Genomic DNA, 23,337 nt, shown 5'->3' with positions numbered 1-23,337 from the left:
AAGAATGCGGGGCGATCTTAAAAAAACATATCATATTATGAAAGGAATGGATAAGATAGAAGCAGGGAAGTTGTTTCCACTGTCGGGTGAAACTAGAACTAGGGAGCATAGCCTCAAACTAAGGGGGAGCAGATTTATGACAAGTTCAGGAGGAACTTCATTCACACAAAGCGTTGTGAATCTGTGGAATTCCCTGCCCAGTGAAGCAGTTGAGGCTACCTCATTGAATGTTTTTAAGGCAAGGATAGATACATTTTTGAACAGTAAAGGAATTAAGGGTTATGGTGAGTGGGTGAGTAAGTGGAGCTGAGTCCACAGAAAGATCAGCCATAATCTTATTGAATGGCGAAGCAGGCTCGAGAGGCCAGATGGCCAGCTTCTGCTCCTAGTTCTTATGTTCTTAACTATATTAATCCTACCTACCCTAATTTCCTCCTGTAGGCATTTTACAAGCTTTACAGATAGATAGTAACATATGCTAACTATCCCATAGTACTCTAGATATGTCAAGTTGTCAACTTGTCATGTTTTATGCTTCCTCATGCTCTGGTGGTGGGGCAAGATTGATGGAGGTATACTAAGTAAAGATCAGGAACAGGGAAGAAGAGAAATCAGCTGAGCCATTGCTTTTTTAGTAGTTAGCTACATTGTGGAACTTTGGAGACATAGAATTAGGTTACCTCTCCAACCTGTCAGCTATAGAATGGTGACCAGAAGAAAGTACAGAGGAATTTCAAAAGGGTATAGTTTTTTTAAAGCTTTTTGTAAATAAAATTGGGAAGTAAAATCTATTAAATAAGGGAAGGCATTACAACATAACAGTAACTGTTAAGAAATCTAGACCAAATGGCTCCTATGCCAGTACTCTATAACTAAATTCACAAATTTAATACAGCCTTTGGGTGGTACTCCTCTTTTTCAACCTGGACTTACGAAATCACCTCTAAGTGGAAGGTTGATTTTTGACATACTGGAATTGATGTAATTTTTCTTCTCTACTTAGGTTTCTAATGAAGTGCCTTACTAGAGTAGATTGTGGTCAGCCTTTGCCCCAGTCTGTCTCTTATCTGTCTGAACCCCTCACTCTTCATTGTTCTGCAAAGGAGAAAAGTGATTTCCTTAAGCCATTCATGTATGTAGAGTCATATAAACGGAGGGCACACAGGTAAGTAATAATGCTGTTGTGTGACTGAAATTCCTCCATGAAAAAAACAGAAATCAACAGAGTAGAAAGTGGATTCGGGGAAACAACCTTAACCAAGCTAAAAAATTGTAACACAAACTTCCTAAAATGATTTTTTGAACATAAATTTCTTGTAACATTTGTGGAATTTTTTATTAGATACTTGTAAAGATTTCGACACCATACACTCGGTTCCCTCCTCCAGATCATCTATATAAATGGTAAATAGCTGAGGCACTCCACTAGTCACCAACCACCAATCCGAATAGCACCCATTGACCCCCACTCTCTGCCTCCTATTTGACAACCAGTCCTCTATCCACGCTAACACCCTACCACCAACTCCATGTCCCCTGACCTTCTGCAATAACCTCTTGTGAGGTACCTTATCAAACGCCTTCTGAAAATCAAGAAAGACCACATCCACCGGCTCTCCTCTATCCACCGCCCTAGACACATCCTCATAGAACTCAAGTAAATTTGTCAGACACGACTTCCCCTTAACGAAACCGTGCTGCATCTGCTCTATCAAGCAATTCTGCTCAAGATGCCTCGCTATTTCCTCCTTGATGATGGATTCTAACATTTTACCTACCACAGACGTTAAACTAACCGGCCTATAATTCCCCACCTTTTGCCTGGCACCCTTCTTAAACAACGGCGTAACGTTAGCCGCTTTCCAATCTTCCGGCACTTCCCCGGAATCCAGCGACGTCTGGAAAATAACCACCAAGGCATCCACTATCACCTCCGCCATTTCTTTCAGAACCCTCGGATGCATTCCATCCGGTCCTGGGGACTTGTCCACAATCAGCCCCTCCAGTCTGTCGAGCACCACCTCTCTAGTAACAGTAATGTCATCGAGACCCTCCAGTCCTACCACCTTTCCATCGCTAACACCGGGCAAATTATTCACGTCCTCCTCCGTGAAGACCGAAACAAAAAAGTTATTCAAGACCTCAGCCGTTTACCCATCCCCTACCACTAAGTCCCCCTTCTCATCCTCTAAGGGTCCAACGTTCACCCTAGCCAGCCTCTTCCTTTTTTATATACTTATAAAAACTCTTGCTATCCTTTTTTATATTAAGCGCTAGCCCAGCTTCATAGTTTATCCTACCCTTCTTTATCAACTTCTTTGTCAATCTTTGTTGACATTTAAACCTCTCCCAATCCTCTTCTCGCCCACTACTCTTAGCTACTCTAAACGCCTCCGCTTTTAATTTAACACTTTCCTTCACCTCCTTCGTTATCCACGGCTGATTACCTCTCCTCCTACGGTCCTTTTTGACCATCGGAATAAATTTCTGCTGAGCACCAAGAAAGATCTCCTTAAAGATCCTCCACTGCTCCTCAGCAGACCTACCTTCCAATGCGCTCCCCCAGTCCACATTCGCCAATTCCTCTCTCATCGTACCGTACTCCCCTCTGTTCAAACAAAGGACGCGTGTCCGGGAACCCACTTTGTCGTCCTCCATCTGCACCAGAAACTCCACCATACAATGATCACTCTCCCCAAGAGGATCCTTCACCGCAAGGTCCCTGATTCTACCCGCCTCATTACATAGCACCAGATCCAAGATAGCTCGCTCCCTCGTCGCCTCCAGCACACACTGTTCAAGGAAACTATCCTGGCAGCATTCCAAGAACAACTCCTCGAGCCCACCGCGTCCAACATGGGTCGACCAATCAATATGCAGATTGAAATCCCCCATAATTACGGCCGTCCCATTCCTGCACGCTGCACTTATTTGCGCGTTAACAACCCACCCCACCTCCAGATCATTATTCGGGGGCCTATAGATGACACCCACCAGCATCTTCCTCCCTTTGCTGTTCCTAATCTCCACCCACAACGATTCCACTTTCTGCTCTTTGGCTCCAATATCATCCCTTGCTACCACCCTGAAGCTATCCTTAATCAGCAGAGCTACGCCCCCCACTTTTCCCTCCCGCCTATCCTTCCTAAACACTTGATACCCCTGGACATTCAGCTCCCAGTCCCTGTCACCTTGCAGCCACGTCTCTGTAACGGCCACCAGATCATATCCATTTGTGTCGATATGCGCCACCAGCTCATCCACTTTATTCCAAATGCTTCGTGCATTCAGATGAAGTGCCTTCATCCCAGCCTTCCCCTGGACCCTATTCATACTCACGCCCCCTACTCCCTTTATTATTGGGACATCCTCGGCCTCCACCCTTACCTGTACCCTCTCCTTAACTTTAGGCCTCGTAATGTCACCTACCGTCGCACCCCCCCCCCCCTCCTAATTAGTTTAAAGCCCTGTCTACAGTCCTCTTTACACGATTCGCCAGCACTCTGGTCCCAGCACGGTTCAGACCCACCCCATCCCGCCCGAACAGGTCCCACCTACCCCAATACTGATGCCAATGCCCCATAAATTCAAACCCATTCCTCCCACACCAATCCCTGAGCCACCCATTCACTTCCTTAATCCTGTCAACCCTACGCCCGTCTGCACTCGGTTCAGGCAGTAGCCCAGAGATAACCACCTTGTCGGTTCTACTTTTTAATTCCATTCCCAGCTTTTCATACTCCCTCCCCAGACCCTCAGTTCGCATTTTGCCTATGTCGCTGGCACCCACATGTACCACAACGACCGGATTCTCACCCTCCCACTCCAGGTTCCTCTGCAGCCCAGATGCGACATCCCAGACCCGAGCACCCCTAACATCTCCTCTGTACTTGCTTCCAGCACCTTAAACCTGTGTCCTCTCATAGCGACCATTTCAGCCCTGGGAAATAGCCTCCGAGAATCCACCCTATCTATTCCTCTCAACATTTTATAAACCTCTATCAAGTCGCCTCTCAACCTTCGTCTCTCCAGGGAGAAAAGACCTAGCTCCCTCAACCTATCTTCGTAAGGCATGCCTCCCAATCCAAGCAACATCTTTGTAAGTCTCCTCTGCACACTCTCAATAGCTTCCACATCCTTCCTGTAGTGAGGCGACCAGAACTGCGCACAGTACTCCAAGTGGGGTCTGACAAGGGTCTTATAAAGTTGCAGCATTACCTCCCAACTCCGAAACTCAATCCCTCGATTAATGAAGGCCAGTACACCATATGCCTTCTTGACCACATCCTCCACCTGCGAGACCTTGTAACGTTTTCTGTAGGATGGAAATTTTCTGATGAAATTGGATACATATAAAAGTAAGATGCATTCACACAGATTTTCTACTATTCTCCCAGTGCAATTTGGGAAATGGTTGTTCATGATTTTCTGTCCATTACAGTAAAATAGAAAATCTACTTAAACTTGATGAATGGCATTGAACTAGCCAGGAAACAGCTTTATGACGTCAGGCAGTGATAATAAGATCAGTACAGACAACATCTAATTATTGCAAAGCAGTAATTATCAAAGTAAACAGAATAATAAATTATATTGCCAATACAAGTTGGATGCAATTGTGCTGAAAATGTACAAGGCTCTAGTCAAGCCCAGTGCTGAATAATGCATTTATTTCTGATTACTGGGGCATTAGATAAATTTTTGAGGCCAGGAGGAGGCACAGAAGAACGATCTGAAAATGTTTGCACAATATAAAGGTGCCACCCATTCAACTTTTATAATTTATTATTACAGCTGGGAGTTTTAATTTTCACTGAGTATTGCTCACCATCAGGAAAGAAAAAAGGCTTGAATTTATATAACAACTTTCACAACCTCAGGATGTCCCAAAGTGTTTTACCGCAAATGAATCACTTTTGAAATGTTGTCACTGTTACAGCCGCCAATTTGCACATGGCAATATGATAATGAACAGATAATCTGTTTAGTTATATTAGTGGAGAAATAACAATTGGCCAGGACATGAGGAGAGTTCCTCTGCTTAACCTGACAAGGCAAATAAGGCCTCAGTTTTAACATCTCACCCAAAAGATGACACTGCCAACAGTGCATCACTCTTTCGGTACTGCACTGGAGTTTTAGCTCATACTATGTTGTAAAAGTTTCTGGGGTGAGACCAATGACTTTCTGTCTCAGGCTAAAGTACGACTGACTGAGCCAGAGATGACAATGAAGTGAGTTTCCAGTTATGGACATGATATTGACGACACCCTATGTGAATCCCTTCTTAGGGCACCCATACTATAAATTAGAATTAATGTTATTGGAATTAAATCTTCATTTGGCTAATAGGGGATAACGTGAATTCTCATATTCTAGGCTAATGTGAAGGGAACATGTTTGGAATTTCTTCTGATGGTATAATATGATGCTGTGTAGCAAAATAGCATTGATTTAGAACGTAGAACATAGAACACTACAGCACAAACAGGCCCTTCGGCCCACGAGTTGCGCCGATCACATCAACACCTACCAATCCATAGACCTATCTATAACCCCCAATCCCATTAAATCCCATATACTCATCCAGAAGTCTTTTAAAAGACCCCAGCGAGTTCGCCTCCACCACCACTGATGGCAGCCGATTCCATTCACTCACCACCCTCTGAGTGAAAAACTTACCCCTAACATCACTTCTGTACTTGCCTCCCCGCACCTTAAATCTGTGTCCTCTTGTAGCGACCATTTCAACCCAGGGAAATAGCCTCTGAGAATCCACCCTATCTATTCCTCTCAACATTTTATAAACTTCTATCAGGCCGCCTCTTAACCTTCGTCTCTCCAGGGAGAAGAGTCCCAGCTCACTCAACCTAACTTCATAAGGCATGCCTCCCAGTCCTGGCAACATCCTTGTAAATCTCCTCTGTACCCTTTCAATAGCTTCTACGTCCTTCCTATAGTGAGGTGATTTGGTTATTTGTAGTCCAAATCTAAACTACCCATTTATCAGGAAGTAAACCATTCGTACATATGTTGTTGAAACTTCATGCATCAATTAATCTGCTTAGGGAATTCCCTCCAGTGTCATCAATGGGATCATCCCATGCATGAAATTGAAATGTACATTTTATTTCTTTTTGCTGAATAATGTAGACATAATTAACTTTTGAATTAGTTTTTTTATAAAATGCTAGTCCATTTATTTTTTCATGTCTACGTTTTATCCCATCTGTTTAATTGTGATATAAGGCACGTCTATTTAATGTTATTCAGTGTGCTAGCCACTCAGAATCCTTCCCTAAATAATTTAAGTAAATGCAATAACTTGAATGTCAATATCGTAAAACCAGCCTCCATCCATTGACTGTGTCCACACTTCCCACTGCCTCGGCAAAGCAGCCAGCATAATTAAGGATTCCACACCCCCCAGACATTTTCTCTTCCATCATCTTCTGTCGGGCAAAAGATACAAAAGTATGAGGTCACGTACCAACTTACTCAAGGACAGCTACTTCCCTACTACCATCAGACTTTTGAATGGACCTATCTTGCATTAAGTTAATCTTTTTCTACCGCCTAGCTATGACTGTAACACTACATTCTGCACTCTCTCGTTTCCTTCTCTGTGAATGGTACGCTTGTCTGTATAGCATGCAAGAAACAATACTTTTCGCTATGTTAATACATATGACAAAAAAAACAAATCGTATTTAGTAGTGCAGAAATCACTTCTTTGATGTAACAAATCCATACCCTCCACAATGCACTTTAAATAATATCTCATGTGAAGAATCATTTTGTATCTTAATTAAACTGCTTTTCGGCTTACTTTTGTGATCTATTTCTTTCAGGCTGATTAAGGATGCTGGGATCAAGTTACAGTCTCTCCTTCAGTCTGGAGTTGAACAATATATTGCCTGGAATAGCACTTCTGTGCAGCTAGCAAAGGCTGCTGTTGTAAGATTATAGTATAGATGTTCTTATTTCCTTGTTCAAGAAACAGACACTAATTCATCCATAATTATCTTGCAGTTAGGTTTCTTTTTGAATCACTTATTTTTCTTGCATAATGATGGATAATAAATTTTCTTATCAACTCGTTAGATGCTGGTGTTGGTAGCTAGGCCAGCATATTGCCCATTGTTAATTGTGCTTGAATTGAGGGCATTTTTGAGAGTCAACTGTATTACCATAGATCTGGAGTCACATGTAGGCTAGACCAGGTAAGGATAACAGATTCCATTCCCTAAAAGGACATTTGTGAACCAGACGGGTCTTTACAGCAATGATGTCCATCTTTAGACTTTTAATTTCAGATTTTTTTTTATTGAATTCAAATTTCACCATCTGTTGTGATGAGATTTGAACCCAGGTCCCCAGAACCTTACCCTAGATTTGTGATTGTTAGTCCAGCAACAATACCACTATGCCACTACCAGCAACAGCTTTATGACATTTGCATCACAAATTGATTTTATAAGGCAGAATACAAGAACTTTTTTAAAAAATGTGTTGGAGTATGAGAGGGAAAATCACCAATAATCGGAACCTTGATTTATTCAGCAAAAGGAAATAAAATGTATATTTCGATTTCATGCATGGGATGATCCCATTGATGACACTGGAGGGAATTCCCTAAGCAGATTAATTGATGCATGAAGTTTCAACAATATATGTATGAATGGTTTACTTCCTGATGATGTAGAGTTGCTGGCGTTGGACTGGGGTAAACATAGTAAGAAGTCTCACAACACCAGGTTAGAATCCAACCAGTTTATTTGATAGTAATCTTATAAGCTTTCGGAAGCAGTGTTCCTTCGTAAGGTGCGTGGAAGGTGTCAGGTGGCTTTTCTGAAAGCTTGTAAGATTATTATCAAATAAATTGGTTGGACTCTAACCTGGTGTTGTGAGACTTCTTACTGTATTTACTTCCTAATAACATGGGTGGTTTAGATTTGGACTATAAATAACCAAATCAATGCTATTTTGCTACACAGCTCATATTATACCATCAAGCTCCATAATTTTTTCAACTTAAGATTCCACATCAGTGTTTTCTCATTTCTGTTTTTACATTTTGTGTTGACTTTATGTCAGTATGAGGAGGCTTGGAACAAGAAAATTAATTCAGGTCAGCAAACTTGTCTGGCACGAGATGCATCCGAAGAATTTTCTTTCTTTCTTTCAAATTTGGTGTTCCTTTCAGGAAAATTCCTGCTTTTCAACTGGATCTTTTAGCACTTGCCTGGTAAAATGATTCTTTTGTGCACAAATCCCCTGGATCTATGCATTAGCAAAGCAGTGAACTGCGAGTGAATTAGTTCACCCAGCCCTTTGTAGGGAGGAAATATATAATCTATTTTCAGGGTTCAGGGGTTCTGTTTTACCTATATGTGTTTTCTTTGATTTTTTTTTCAGGCTCACTGCCATTATATACTTGTGAAGAACTTCGTTGAGACAATGGAGGGATTAAAGTTTGAGCCTGAAATTCAGCAAGTGATCAAAATGTTGTGTGATCTTTACGCCTTGACAGGCATTCTGGATAATGCTGGAGATTTCTTGTATGATGGTTTTATGACTGGAAAACAGCTAGATTTGGTGACCGCCTGTCAACTGGATCTTCTAGCTCTTGTCCGGTAAGATGATTTCTTGTGCACAAGGAATTTAAATGGGGAAAAATATTTGTATGCATCTGGTGCATAATGCAAACTTTAATAAGAATGAAGGATAAAGCAAAATTTTGCTAACAACTGCAGAGCAGATTCTGTTATCATAAACTGCAATCACCTGTTTTTGAATGCGAATGATCAGATCTATTTTCACAATATGCAGAATATACCATTTGCACCCCCTCCTGTCTTAGAGCATGCTCAACAAATTGCTGCTGACTTAGTACTGCTAAAAGTACGATCAATGATTTCATTCTGATGCATGCTTTATATTTGATAATTGAAAATGTTTAATGAATACTGCAAGATACAAAAATGAGAAAGAGTCCTGTAGGTGAGTTTAAAAATTTCTAGACAGTCCACTTAAAAAATGTTTGATCCAAACACTAAATTAGTTGGAATCTTATTAGTTGTATGTACAGTCGTAAAGTTTATTAGAAAAACCAAGGGTCACTCAGCTCCTGACCTCATCGCAGCCTTGTAAACCTGGACAAAAGAGCTGAATTTGAGAGATGAGGTGAGAGCGACAGCCCTGACATTAAGGCCACATTCGACCGAGTATGGCATCAAGGAGGCCTAGAGAAACCCAAACTGGGCATCACTGAGCAGGTTATTGCTGAGCAGGTACTGCTTGATAGCACTGTTGATAAACCCTTCCATTACTTTACTGGTGATTGAGAGTATACTGACTGGGTGGTAATCTGGGTTGGATTTGTCCTACCTTGTGTGTACAGAACATACCTGGGCAATTTTCTACATTGTTGGATAGATGCCAGTGTTGTAACTGTACTGGCAGAGTTTGGCTAGGGGAGCGGAAGTTCTGCTTGTGCTACTATTTTCTTTCCAAAGTGAGTTTGCCAACATTTTGATTTTCTGATCTAGAGATCTGTCCTAGAAGACTAGAGGAATCAGTGAGTATCGGGGGAAATTCTCTGCTGGTTGGAGTCATAGCTGGCACATAGGAAGACATTTGTGGTTGTGGAGGGTCGGTCATCTCAGCCCCACGACATCTCTGCAGGAGTCCCTCAGGATGTGGAGATGCTGGCGTTGGACTGGGGTAAACACAGTAAGGAGTCTCACAACACCAGGTTAAAGTCCAACGAGTTTATTTGATAGTAAATCCACAGGTTTTCGGGGTTTCCCCCTTCGTCAGGTGAGTGGACAGTTCTGGTCTCAAACAGAGCATATAAAGGCACACACAGTTTACAGAATACTGATTAGAATGCGAGTCTTTACAGCTAATCAATTCTTAAAGGTGCAGACAACGTAAGTGGAGGTAGCATTAAGCATAGGTTAAAGAGGTGTGTATTGTCTCCAGACAGGACAGGACAGTACATGAGATGCTGCAAGCCCAGACAAGTCATGAGGGTTTCAGATAGTGCAACATGAACCCAAGATCCCAGTTAAGGTGTGCGGAACTTGGCTATCAGTTTCTGCACAGCAACTTTGCACTGTCATATGTCGTGAAGGCTGCCTTGGAGAACGTTTACCCGAAGATCAGAGGCTGAATGCCCATGACCACTGAAGTGCTCGCCAACAGGAAGGGAACAGTCTTGCCTGGTGATGTCGAGTGGTGTTCATTCATCCGTTGTCATAATGTCTGCATGGTCTCCCCAATGTACCATACCTCGGGACATCCTTTCTTGCAACATATCAGGTAGATAATATTGGCCGAGTTGCAAGAGTTTGTGCCGTGTACCTGGTGGATGGTGTTCTCATGTGAGATGATGGCATCCGTGTCGATGATCCAGCATGTCTTGCAGAGGTTGCTGTGGCAGGGTTGTGTGGTGTTGTGGTCACTGTTCTCCTGAAGGCTGGGTAGTTTGCTGCGGACTATGGTCTATTTGAGGTTGTGCGGTTGTTTGAAGGCAAGAAGTGGGGGTGTGGGGATGGCCTTGGCAAGATGTTCGTCTTCATCAATAACATGTTGAAGACCCCGAAGAAGATGTCAGTAGCTTCTCCCCTCCGGGGAATGATTTGGACGACGAAGGGTACTCTGTCCGTGGTGTCCCATGTTTGTCTTCTGAGGAGGTCGGTGCAGTTTTTCGCTGTGGTACATCGGAACTGTCGATCGATGAGTTGAGCACCATATCCTCTTATGAGAGCATCTTTCAGCGTCTGGAGGTGTCTGTTGCAATCCTTCTCATCTGAGCAGATCCTATATACACAGAGAGCTTGTCCGTAGGGAATGGCTTCTTTAACGTGTTTAGGGTGGAAACTGGAGAAGTGAAGCATCGTGAGGTTATCTGTGGGCTTGCAGTACAGTGAGGTGCTGAGATGACCGTCCTTGATGGACATGCGCGTGTCCAAGAATGCAACCGATTCCAGAGAATAGTCCATGGTGAGTATGATGGTGGGGTGGAACTTGTTGATGTCATCATATAGTTGTTTGTTCACTATGAGTCCAAAGAAAGAAAATGTCATTGATGTATCGAGTGTATAGCATCGGTTGAAGGTCCTGTGCAGTGAAGAAGTCTTGTTCGAGCCTGTGCATGAAGATGTTGGCATATTGAGGTGCAAATTTGGTCCCCATGGCTGTTCCATGTGTCTGGATGAAGAACTGGTTATTGAAGGTGAAGAAATTGTGGTCCAGGATGAAGCGGATGAGTTGAAAAATTGCATCTGGAAACTGGCAGTTGTCGGCGTTGAGTACTGAGGCAGTTGCAGCAATGCCATCGTCGTGGGGGATGTTGGTGTAGAGCGCCGAGACATCCATTGTGACGAGAAGTGCCCTGGTTCAACTGCTCCATGTGCACTGAGTTTCTGTAGGAAGTCTGACATGTCATGACATAAGCTGGGGGTTGTTTGTACAATGGATTTCAGGATGCCCTCGACGTAGCCAGACAGGCTCTCGCACAGGGTCCTATTGCCCAATACGATGGGATGGCTGGGTGTGTTTGCCTTGAGTATCTTTGGGAGGCAGTAGAGATCTCCAACGCGGGAAGTACGTGGGATGAACAGCCTCCCCCGGCACCACAGTAGATAACAGTACCACCACAGGGAAGTCTATTGTCAACTTGTCGGACTACTCACTTAAACCAGATGAAGTCGAAATTCTCAGCCAAGGGCTCAATTTCTGCCCCACCACCAAAATGGACCCCATCAGTCTCACAGAGGACACAGAGAAATTCATCAGACGAATGAGGCTGCGGGAGTTCTTCCACAAACCCCAAGAGGCCAACAGTGAAGATAATGAAACAGCCAATGAACTGGAACAGCAGACAGATCCGTAGTGCAACAGCTGAAGAGGAAAGAGTCCAATTGGACTCTTCCAGAAGGCCGCTGCCCTCGGCTGGACATGTATGCCCAAGCCATTAGGAGGTGCAACAAACACCAGATTCATCAACCGCACTCACAAGACAGCCCCGAACATCACCCAGGCACAATGCAACGCCATTCACGCTCTCATGACCAACCACAACATTGTCATCAAACCAGCAGACAAAGGAGGGGCCATTTGTCATACTGAACAGAACGGATTACTACAAAAAAAGTTGATCAACAACTGAACAATGAGGAACATTGCAGACAGTTACCTGCAGATTCAACCAAAGAACGCATCCATCAACTCAAACAAGACTTCTTCACCGTACAGGACCTTCAACCGATGCTATACACTTGATATATCGATGACATTTTCTTCCTTTGGACTCATGGTGGACAATCAATTATATGATGACATCAACAAGTTTCATCCCACCATCAGACTCACCACGGACTATTCACTGGAATTGATTGCCTTCTTGGACACATGCATCTCCATCAAGGACGGTCACCTCAGCCCACAGATAACCTCACAATGCTCCACTTCTCCAGCTTCCACCCTAAACACGTTAAAGAAGCCATCCCCTACGGACAAGCCTTCCGTATACACAGGATCTGTTCAGATGAGGACGATCGCAACAGACACCTCCAGACGCTGAAAGATGCCCTCATAAGAATGAGGGTATGGTGCTCGACTCATTGATCAACAGTTCTGACACGCCACAACGAAAAACCGCACCAACCTCCTCAGAAGACAAACACAGGACACGGTAGACAAAGTACCCTTCATCGTCCAGTACTACCCCGGAGCGGAGAAGCTACCGACATCATCTTCAGAGTCTTCAACACGTCATTGATGAAGACGAACATCTCGCCAAGGCCATCCCCACACCCCCACTTCTTGCCTTCAAACAACCGCACAACCTCAAACAGACCATTATCTGCAGCAAACTATGCAGCCTTCAGGAGAACAGTGACCACAACACCACACAATCCTGCCACAGCAACCTCTGCAAGACATGCCGGATTATCGACACGGATGCCATCATCTCACGTGAGAACACCATCCACCAGGTACACGGCACATACTCTTGCAATTCAGCCAACGTTGTCTACCTGATACGCTGCAAGAAAGGATGTCCCGAGGCATGTACGTTAGGGAGACCGTGCAGACACTACGACAACGGATGAATGAACACCGCTCGACAATCACCAGGCAAGACTGTTCCCTTCCTGTTGGCAAGCACTTCAGTGATCATGGGCATTTGGCCTCTGATCTTCGGGTATATGTTCTCCAAGGCGGCCTTCACAACATACGACAGCGCAGAGTCGCTGATTAGAAACTGACAGCCATGTTCTGCACACATGAGGATGGCCTCAACCGGGATCTTGGGATCTGTAACCCTCATGACTTGTCTGGGCTTGCAACATCTCACTTACTGTCCTGTCTGGAGACAATACACATATTTCTTTAACCTATGCTTAATGCTATCTCCACTCACATTGTCTGTACTTTTAAGAATTGATTAGCTGTAGACTCGCATTCTAATCAGTATTCTGTAAACTGTGTGTGCCTTTATATGCTCTGTTTGAGACTAGAACTCTCCACTCACCTGATGAAGGGGCAAACCCCGAAAGCTTGTGGGTTTTCTATCAAATAAACTTGTTGGACTTTAACCTGGTGTTGTGAGACTCCTTACCACCGTTACATTGTGGAGTTCCTCAGGGCAGTGTCCTAGGCCCAACAATCTTCAGTTGCTTCATCAATGACCTTCCCTCCATCATGAGGTCAGAAGTGGAGATGTTCGCTGATGATTGCACAATGTTCACCACCATTCACGATTCCTCAGACACTGAAGCAGCCCATGTTCAACTGCAACAAGATCCGGACAATATCCAGGCTTGGGCTGACAAGTGGCAAATAATGTTCGTGCCACACAAATGCTAGGCAATGACCGTGACCAATAAGAGACATTCTAACCACCGCCTCTTCACATTCAATGGTGTAATCATCATTGAATCCCCCACTGTTAACATCATTTGGGGTTACAATTGACCAGAAACTCAACTGGACTCACTGCATAAAAACAAGAGCAGGTCAGAGGCTAGGAATACTGTGGCGAGTAACTCGTCATCTATGGACTTCAACGCGGATAAATGTGTAGTGGTCCATTTTGACAGGACCAATGGGATGAAGGAGTACAATACCAAGGATAGGAGTCTTAGCAGTGTTGAGGAGCAGGAGGATCTTGGGGTCCGGGTCCATAGGACTCATAAATCGGCCTCGCAGGTGGAGGATGTGGTCAAGAAGGCATATGGTGTACTGGCCTTCATTAATTGAGGGATTGAGTTCAGGAGTCAGGACGTAATGCTGCAACTTTATAAGACCCTTGTCAGACCCCACTTGGAGTACTGTGCGCAGTTCTGGTTGCCTCACTACAAGAAGGGTGTGGAAGCTATTGAGAGTGTGCAGAGGATATTTACAAGGATGTTGCCTGGATTGGGAGGCATGCCTTATGAAGATAGGTTGAGGGAGCTAGGTCGCTTCTCCCTGAAGAGACGAAGTTTGAGAGGCGACCTGATAGAGATTTATAAAATGCTGAGAGGAATAGATAGGGTGGATTCTCAGGGGCTATTTCCCAGGGCTGAAATGGTCGCTATGAGAGGACACAGGTTTAAGGTGCTGGGAAGCAAGTACAGAGGAGATGTTGGGGGTTTTTCACTCAGAGGGTGGTGAGTGAGTGGAATCAGCTGCCATCGGTGGTGGTAGAGGCAAACTTGCTGGGGTCTTTTAAAAGACTTCTGGATGAGTATATGGGATTTAATGGGATTGGGAGTTACAGATAGTTCTATGGCCTGGTAGTTATGGATGTGATCGGTGGAACTTGTGGGCCAAAGGGCCTGTTTGTGCTGTAGTTTACTATGTTCTATCTCCTGACTCCCCAGAGCCTATCCATATCTACAAGGTACAAGGCACAAGTCAGGAGTGTGATGGAATACTCCCCACTTGCCTGGATGGGTGCAGCTCCAACCACACTCAAGAAGCTTGACACCATCCAGGACAAAGCAGCCCGCTTGACTGGCACCACATCTACAACATTCAATTCCTCCATCACTGATGCTCAGTAGCAGCAGTGTGTACTATCTACAAGATGCACTGCAGCAATTCACCAAAGATCCTTAGACAGCACTTTCCAAACCCACGACCGCTTCTATCTAGAAAGAAAGGGCAGTAGGTAAATGGGAACACCATCACCTGCAAGTTCACCTCCAAGCCACTCACCATTTTGACTTGGAAATAGATTGCCATTCCTTCACAGTCGCTGGGTCAAAATCCTGGAATTCCCTCCCCACAGCACTGTAGGTCAACCTATGAACATGGACTCAAGCGATTCAAGAGCTCACCAGCACCTTCTCAAGGGCAACTAGGGCATCATTAGCTGGCCACCATTTATTGCCCATCCCATGTCCCACAAAATAAATAAAAAGAAAAGTTAAGTTGTTCACTAATATTTTGTATTATAGCTTATAGTAATGCACAGAAATAGAATTCCAGACCTCAGACTGTAGTGAGCAGTACCAATTGACATGCTGTATTCCTAATATACATGCAATGAATGTATACAACTGTTTCTTACAAAAAATACTATCTTTAGGAAGAATGCTGTCTCCATAACGGATGCGTTTGATTATTCTGACAAACAGCTGAATACTGCTATTGGTAACTATGATGGCTATGTTTACGAACGCCTCTACGAATGGGCTCAGAAAGCTCCCACAAATGCAAAGGTACTTCAAGCTTCATTTGTTGGTAACTGTAGTACATACAACATTCTCAGTGATGTTCCCTGGGAAGATTTCCTTTGAGCACTAATTGTAGTGAAATCAGAGAAATCCGCTGCTTTTCTCAATCTCCCCTCACACCTGTCTTAGCCAATCACCCTCAAATCCCAAGAACATTTTCTTTTTAAATGTAATTTAATGCTACATTTTCTGTGATTATAAAATTTATAAACTGCTGCACTTACTGGAGGAAAGAACTTTGCATCTGGTAATTTGGGACTTTTGTACTACTGGTGTAAACCATGAAACCACTAACCAACATTAACTTATTAAATACAAACGTTAACTGCCGATTTCACTCTGCATTTGCCCCCTAAAAATAGAGGAAGGGATGGAATCAAATTGGCCCAAGACAAATCTGGTACCGTTCTACTTCAAAATTTACATTGTCTTGTCCAAACAGTGATATTTGTTTTTTTTCAGGCCCATGTTTGCATAGGTATGACATAAATTAAGCTAATTTTATATATGTGTAAGCTTGACCACTAACATAGTAAATTGTAAATTCAGGTACATTCTTCTTGCAATTCCCCCTTTCGTTTTTGGCAAGTACACATCCAAATACCCAGTTTGTACTGCTGGTGAACTCAAATAATTACATAACAATAATAATTACATAATATATAATTACCAATGTGGATGGGTAAGTTCTCCTCTCATCCCATAATATCCATTAAATGCCAATTCAGACACCAACCTTGCTGATTTGTATTTTCAAAGTCAGTATGAAAAAGAAAGAATGTGCATTTACATAATGTCTCATGCTGATGTGTTAAAGGTACTTTACAGCCAAATAAATATTTTTGAAGCACAATCCTATCTGGTTTTCTGGGCATGTGCAGAAGCCAAGTTGTGCATACGAGTCCCATGAACAGCAACAAAATTAATTATCAGTTAGTTTGTTCTGATTGCATATGTATATAAGGGATAGATTGTGACTGGGATATTAGCAGAACTCTCCAGTTTTAACCACTGAACACTGGTTTTATGTCTCATCTGAAATAAATATAGCACCTAACGATGCAGCACTTCCTCAGTACTGTGCTATCACCTCAGATTATGTACTCAAGACTTGGAGTCAGGCTTGAATACGTTGGTTAGTACTGCTGCTTCACAGCGCCAGGGACCTGGGTTCAATTCCCAGCTTGGAGTCAATGTGTGGAGTCTGCAGGTTCTCCCTGTGACTGCACAGGTTTCCTCTGGGTGCTCCGATTTCCTCCCACAGTCTGAAAGACATGCTGATTAGGTGCATTGGCTAAGCTAAATTCCACTTTTGTGTACCCAAACAGGCACTGGAGCATGGCAGCTAGAGGATTTCACAATAACTTAATTCCAGTGTTAATGTAAGCCTAAGTGTGATACCAATAAACTGAACTCAAGACATTTAATCAGTTGCAGAACTATCACTGAGCCAAGGCTAACATATATTAACGAGAGGGAGAGAATTTGCAAGGCTAATGGGAAATGGGATTAATAGCTCTTTCATTGATCAGATATAGTGGGTTGAAAGCCACTTCCTGTGCTGCTGTATTATTCTATGGTCCAGTAAGGTTTTGCACTGAATTCCACTGAGTTACTTTCCCATGCTAATGAGATAGTTCCCACATCCTTTTCCTTTCTTGCATTCTTATCAGCCAGAGCAAATTATCTGCACAAATTTTATTTGCACAAACATAAATGAAATTCCAAATTATGTTGAACAGTAGTTGGGATCAGTCAGGACATTGGCAGAAGGGAAAATTGAGAGATTTGATGATGGCGCTCAAAATCATGAGGGGCCAGGACAATGTAGCTAGAGAGCAACTGTTCCTGTTGGTGGAAGGATCCTGAATCAGTGAATGCTAATTAGTGAAATAAGCAACAGGAGAAATTTTTTTTATACAGCGAGTGGTTAAGGATCTGGAATGTACTACCTGATGGTATAATTGAGAGAGATTTAACCATAGCCTTTAAAAGGGAATTGGATCATTATTTGAAGAGGAAAAGACTTGCAGGGCTAGAGGGAAAGGTGGAGGAGTAAGCCTAGCCAAGTTGCTCTTGCAGAGCCAGCATAGACGTATTGGATTTTATGACTCAAGATTCACAAAGGTTGTTACAAAACAACCTTCGGTCTTCAGGTATCTCTGTCAGGTAACATGAAGTAATTTGGCAATCCTACACTACCTGCAAGGGATGGTGCTCAGGGTGCATTTTGATTATCACAAGGACACAGAACAATTTTTCAAGAATGTAACATCTCACGTATTGCACAATCACCTCATATTAAGCTTCACTGCTACATGTTTTTGTTCATGTGTATAATGTACTTTAATGTAATAAAAGTTGGTACATGTTCAACCATATAAACCTGTTTCATTTGACTTTGCTCTCTGGATATGCATTTAAAATAAATGATATTTTGATTTATTAGTCATGTATTCATATACACTGAGAAGTTTTTTTTGTGCACTACACTAGCATACTGTATATAGGAGAGAATGCAGAATGTAGTGTTATAGTCATAGTTAGGGTGTAGAGAAAGATAACCTTAAAGCTTAATAGGTCCATTCAAAAGTCTGATGGTAGCAAGGAAGAAGCTGTTCTTGAGTCAGTTGGTACGTGTCCTTGAACTCTTGCATCTTTTTCTTGACGGAACGTGGAGTTTGTCCAGATGCAGAGATTGAGATGCAGTTCTTAAATTAAAATTCTTTTAATTTACAGTGGTCACTTAAAAATAGTTTACTGATTTTGTTTCCACAGGTAAATCACGCATATGAAAAATACCTGAAGTCTCATTTTCAATTAGCACAATCCAAGCTGTAATATACTGTACTGCATTGTTTTGTAATTTGTGGTTAAAGCTATGCAAACAGCCTGGAATACTAATCATCATAAATGGTAACAGAGAATATTAACAGCCATTTTATTCACAAAAATGCAAGTATAATGAAAAAAATCAGTTATTGATCTAAGGTTCAATGTTAATGTTTATCTTGTACTTGTTTTCAGAATGGATGTACTAATTTTAATTGAATTTTAGACATCAGTCCCTGGACTATTGCACTTATATTCAGCAAATTACAGATATAAATGTATTTTTTATTGTGCTTAAAATGTTGCAGAATATTTTCTGCATTTGGGCATTTTACTAATGTCAGCCTTTATTAAATAAACCCAGGAAGATTTTTTTTTCCATTACCAACAATATTTGAGAACCAAATATAGCATTTAAGGCATATGGCTGCATTTCTCCCCCTTCCCTATCAAATCATCTCACCTGCATTTTATACTGGGTTATAGTTGCAGATACACTTGTCTTTTTGAAGAATATTTGCAGACTGGAAAGATAAAACAAATTCTTCAATGGATTTAACAAATTTCACTTCATTTGAAATTCTAATCCTGCAAATGTATGTCAGATTGTTGATCAAAATGCCCAACCAACACTTGGGAGAGCTGATTCCTCATGCATGAGAGAACCATACAACAGACTATCTGGATTGCATTGTAGAAATTTAAAACAGCATAACCTAAAATCAGAGGTAGCAGAACAGAAATTCATGATTCAATAATAAGACAAAGTTACTTTTAGAAATATCTGGTTAATGTCAAGAACTGTCAATTCAATATTAGGCGAGTTCTCAGTTTAAGGTAATAGCAGAATTACTGTTTCTTGTGGGTTTACCTACAACTCGAGGATTGCAGCAGTTCAAGAAGGTAGCTGACACGTAGGAATGGGCAATAAATGTTGGCCTCACCAGTGATATTCACAACCATAGAATTCCTACAGTGCAGCAAAAGGCCACCTGGCCCATTGAATCTGCATCAAATCATGGGGGGGGGGGGGGGGGGGGGGGAGGTGTGGAGTGTTGAAACCAGAAGTGGGGGGCATGGCATCATAAGAGGAAGCAGATTTATGACTGAGTTGAGGAGGAACTTCTTCACCCAGAAGGCTGTGGAATTCCCTGCCCAGCTAAGCAGTTGAGGCCACTTCATTGAATGATTTTACAAGGGTAGACATTTCTGAACAGTAAAAGAATCAACGGTTATGGTGAATGGGCAAGTAAATGAAGCTGAGTCCATAAGAAGATCAGCCATGATTTTACTGAAAGGCAAAAAAATAGGCTCGGGGGCCAGGTGGCCTACTCCTGCTCCTAGTTCTTATGACTCCAAAACAGTATCCTACCCATATCCTTCCTGCCGCAACATTATTAAAGTGGCAATTTTTAGAATTGCCAAATTTTCAATGAATTAAAAATGTGAATCCCATTCAGTTCAAAATTCCAGACTTATCAAATAAATTAGTTTGAATAATATTGCTTCACCTAAAAGAATAAATGAATTTACAACCCACTCTGCTTGGTAAAATTGCTGGTGGTGATAAATCTCCATTCAGCGTCTTTATCAATCTTAAAACGACATTGGCTATAATTTAAGGGTGAACGTAGCATCTTTTGTTTGCAACAAAAATTCTCAATTATTGTGGTTATGTGTGAATAAAATTACTCATCTCAGCTACACAATGCAGTTAAGAACAAATCTCAATGCTACAAAGGTTTACTCATGTAATGCAAAAGAAATACAAATAAACATCTTTATAGTTTCTGTACAAACATCAATTCAAATTAAAACTGTCACTTTGCACAATTTGAATGTGAACTGTTTCTGATAGCATTTTTGATTCTTAAAGTTTCAAAGTTTTGGTTGAAGAAAATGGAGCATTTGGTCTGATTCTAAAAGGTGACCAATTTGCTGTAAAATTGAAAATTTTGCAATGGTCAAACATGTTAAACTTGCATCAGTGTATCATATAAAATCTCCCAAATTTTAAAAGTTAGCTTGTTATATTAATTTTAAATACATATTACTGATCAGGTAGATGTTATACATCAAAAACCTTTAATTAGGCAAGAAACATACACAAAGACTAGGATTTTGATAGTCTAACATTTATTTCATAAGTACATGTAGGGAACAAATGAGGAAAAGCTACATCAATTTCACATTTAAATTTAAATCTATTATACTGTTAAAAAGTTAATCATAAAACTGCAAAGGAATCTTATACATTTAATACTTAACAGCATCATTTGGTTACAGTATGCATTGGAATACTTTACTATTTTACAAAATGTAACTTTACAATAAAAGTTATAGAACTTAGAAATCAGTACATGGTTACCTGGGTATTCAATTAAATTCTGCCATATAGTGATCCATTACAGTCCATCATGTGGTTACATGTATTAGCATTGTAAAGATAGTCAATCTTCAATTTTTCGTGCCAGTCTACAAAAGGTCCAGTTGTGTTCCACAGTGTTCTCATTGGCTCTTTCACTCATATGATGTACCCTTGTCATTTTGATGGTAAAGCCTTGCTTTGCAATGTATTCCATCAGATGAACACGAAGAGACACCTCCTGGTGATAATCACAGGGTCCAAACGTGAAGGACACCTGGAAGTCTCTGGTATCCATCATGTGTTTATTCCATTTTGTGAAATGGTTTGAGATACCCTCCAGCAGCGAGTGAACTTTAGTAGTTATAGTCAGTTGTGTAATTATAACAGCTACTGGATTTGAATATTTGGATAGCTTGCGGGTGCTGGACAGTTCCACCACCTCCTCAAATGTATCTAAGGAGTAAAGAGGCTTGGGGTCATTCAGACAGTGAATCAAAGGCTCTATCTGATAAAAGTCAGCCTCTTTTCTCAGGAGGTCGATTTCTTTAAAGCCATGAGGTAATGTTAGAGCTGCAGTCCTTAAAAAATTCAAGATATATCTGAAGAGAGGTCCATCTCTATCAATGAAATAGTTTCCTTGAGAGTCTTTGGCAGTGGGAAAATCTCCCCTAAACATTACTCCTAACATGGAGTCTGGATATCTAGTTAGTGTAGATATTGATGTTGAATACAAGTGTCCTCCTACATTAAGGGTGACTGGATCAGCCATCTGAAATGAAAAAAACTAGGACATGAATAGTTATCCCACAAATGCTTTGTCCCTATTCTAACAGTCAAACTGAACTGTCGTACCTAATTTATTATAAAACTGAAACCTTTTTCAATGTGTTTAATTTATTCAACCCCCAAGCAATATTTTGCTGGAAAAAAAAATCTCTTACCCAAACAATTTAGGGAATCTGTGGTGCAACGGACGTCCCAAGGAAAGAATGGCTAATACTGAAATTCCAATCGTGGGACGCACTAAATTCACATTAAATACATCATTCTCTACCCATTCGTGTTTTAAAGTTTTTTTCCATACCCAAACTCAAATATTACTATGTAGTATGCTCAAGACTGACAGACACAATTAGATCACTGCAATATACCAGGGGATAACAATGTCCATAAAAACAATGCTGTGGAAATCTGAACTATAAACAATGTTCAGGCACATTCATCAAACAAATCATGTGTTTTTTCCCCGTCACTTTATCTCATCTTTAAACAAGACTGCTAAAGAATGGGCGGGTAAACATTAATATACAATGCAAAATGAACCCATTTGCTGCAATAGCTCCCTGGTTCGGGGGCGGGTGGCGGTTGGTTCTTTGAGACGAGTCTTTCAGATGTGAAACCAGACTGTTTCCCCTAATCTGTTTTCCCTCCTGACATGAGCTCAAACATCAGACCGGGTGGGCGCTGAGGCAGCGGCAGGGATAAGGCGCCCGCCTCTCACCGGTACTGACACCAGCCAGCAGCAGCCACAGCGTCGGAAAGGTGGGTGTTCAGCGTTGGCCGACCGAACGGGCGCCACGCAGCACCTCTGGCTCGGTCCTGAAAGCGAGCCCTGGGTCTCTCCGGCCACAGCGCGGCCCACTACTCCACCCACCCACTCCCGCGCGCTAGCGAGAGGCAATCAGAGTGAGGGCAGCCCCCGCCGCACTAGCCTCACCGCCTGTCCCCAGTCTCCATTATCCATCCGCTCCACTCTCTCCGATCCAAAGCTCAGCACTCTCCCCGCAGCAAGCAGGGAGATCGATCTCTTCGCGCAGCCACACCACCAAGCGATAGCTTCGTGCGCATACGCAAGCAGCGAGCATGCGCACTGGGGAAAGAGCGAGGTGTGCCATTTTGAACTGGACGCCGCCATTTTTGATAAAGGCAGCGCTTCACTTGAGAGAAACAATAAAAGCGGCAATTTGCGGGAGATTCATCCGACAAAGGTTATGGATTTAAAAAGGAACGAAATCCAGAGATACTCAAGGGAATTTCAGATTTTAAAATATATTCTTGACACTTTAATTTATAGCCCTGAAGTATTGCCTGAATGGCTCAGAAGCCTTCCAGACGCATCAGTGGGACTAGTACAATGAATGGTCTAATATTTAAATTATAAAGGTAACTGGGCTCAAAAAGCCTGGGCAAACTGAATTAAAAGCTGGCCACCATACAAGTAGCAGATGACAAACTGCAACAATATGCTTTCCAGATATCCAAGCAATTAAAAATACTATATTAACTTGGTTGCATTGAAAAGACTACATCACTGAAGGATAGTACAGATATTTACAGCTGCTAATAGCCTATGCTCTTTTGCATTTAGCAAACTAAAATAAAACAATCTATACCGGAAAC

General features: G+C 42.1%; 2 protein-coding genes across 3 annotated transcripts in view; one reads left to right on the top strand and one right to left on the bottom strand.

Annotated features, from left to right (window-relative positions):
- The window catches only part of LOC145338550 (peroxisomal acyl-coenzyme A oxidase 2-like), a 55,736-nt gene extending 35,362 nt beyond the window's left edge, over window positions 1-20,374 (top strand). The window contains exons 10-14 of one of the 2 annotated variants that reach the window (XM_080182926.1): window positions 1,004-1,165; window positions 6,852-6,957; window positions 8,419-8,636; window positions 15,590-15,722; window positions 18,516-20,374. In XM_080182926.1, coding sequence (XP_080039052.1) covers window positions 1,004-1,165; window positions 6,852-6,957; window positions 8,419-8,636; window positions 15,590-15,722; window positions 18,516-18,578 — 682 coding nt within the window. In that variant the 3' untranslated portion in view covers window positions 18,579-20,374. The remainder of the gene's footprint in view (window positions 1-1,003; window positions 1,166-6,851; window positions 6,958-8,418; window positions 8,637-15,589; window positions 15,723-18,515) is intronic. The other variant, XM_080182927.1, reaches the window with a different exon arrangement.
- A 314-nt stretch (window positions 20,375-20,688) lies between these two features.
- On the bottom strand, window positions 20,689-22,787 carry kctd6a (potassium channel tetramerization domain containing 6a). The gene is made up of 2 exons (XM_080182930.1): window positions 22,655-22,787; window positions 20,689-21,706 (listed from the first exon to the last, which is right to left on the bottom strand). The coding sequence occupies exons 1-2, from the start codon at window positions 22,679-22,681 to the stop codon at window positions 21,020-21,022; spliced, it is 714 nt and encodes a 237-aa protein (XP_080039056.1). The 5' UTR covers window positions 22,682-22,787; the 3' UTR covers window positions 20,689-21,019.
- Window positions 22,788-23,337: the final 550 nt, after the last annotated feature.

The sequence above is a fragment of the Carcharhinus amblyrhynchos genome, chromosome 3 (genome assembly GCF_965287045.1).
Source record: "Carcharhinus amblyrhynchos chromosome 3, sCarAmb.v2.hapA, whole genome shotgun sequence".
Classification (NCBI taxonomy): Eukaryota; Metazoa; Chordata; class Chondrichthyes; order Carcharhiniformes; family Carcharhinidae; genus Carcharhinus; species Carcharhinus amblyrhynchos.
This window is presented reverse-complemented; position numbering and strand designations above follow the sequence as displayed.

Excerpts from the sequence above, each read along its gene's own strand:
- kctd6a (XM_080182930.1), bottom strand. The coding sequence starts at position 22,681 with ATGGATAATGGAGACTGGGGACAGGCG. Across the intron at positions 21,707-22,654 it reads ATGGAGACTGGGGACAGGCG|ATGGCTGATCCAGTCACCCT; the intron begins GTGAGGCTAGTG and ends TTTTCATTTCAG.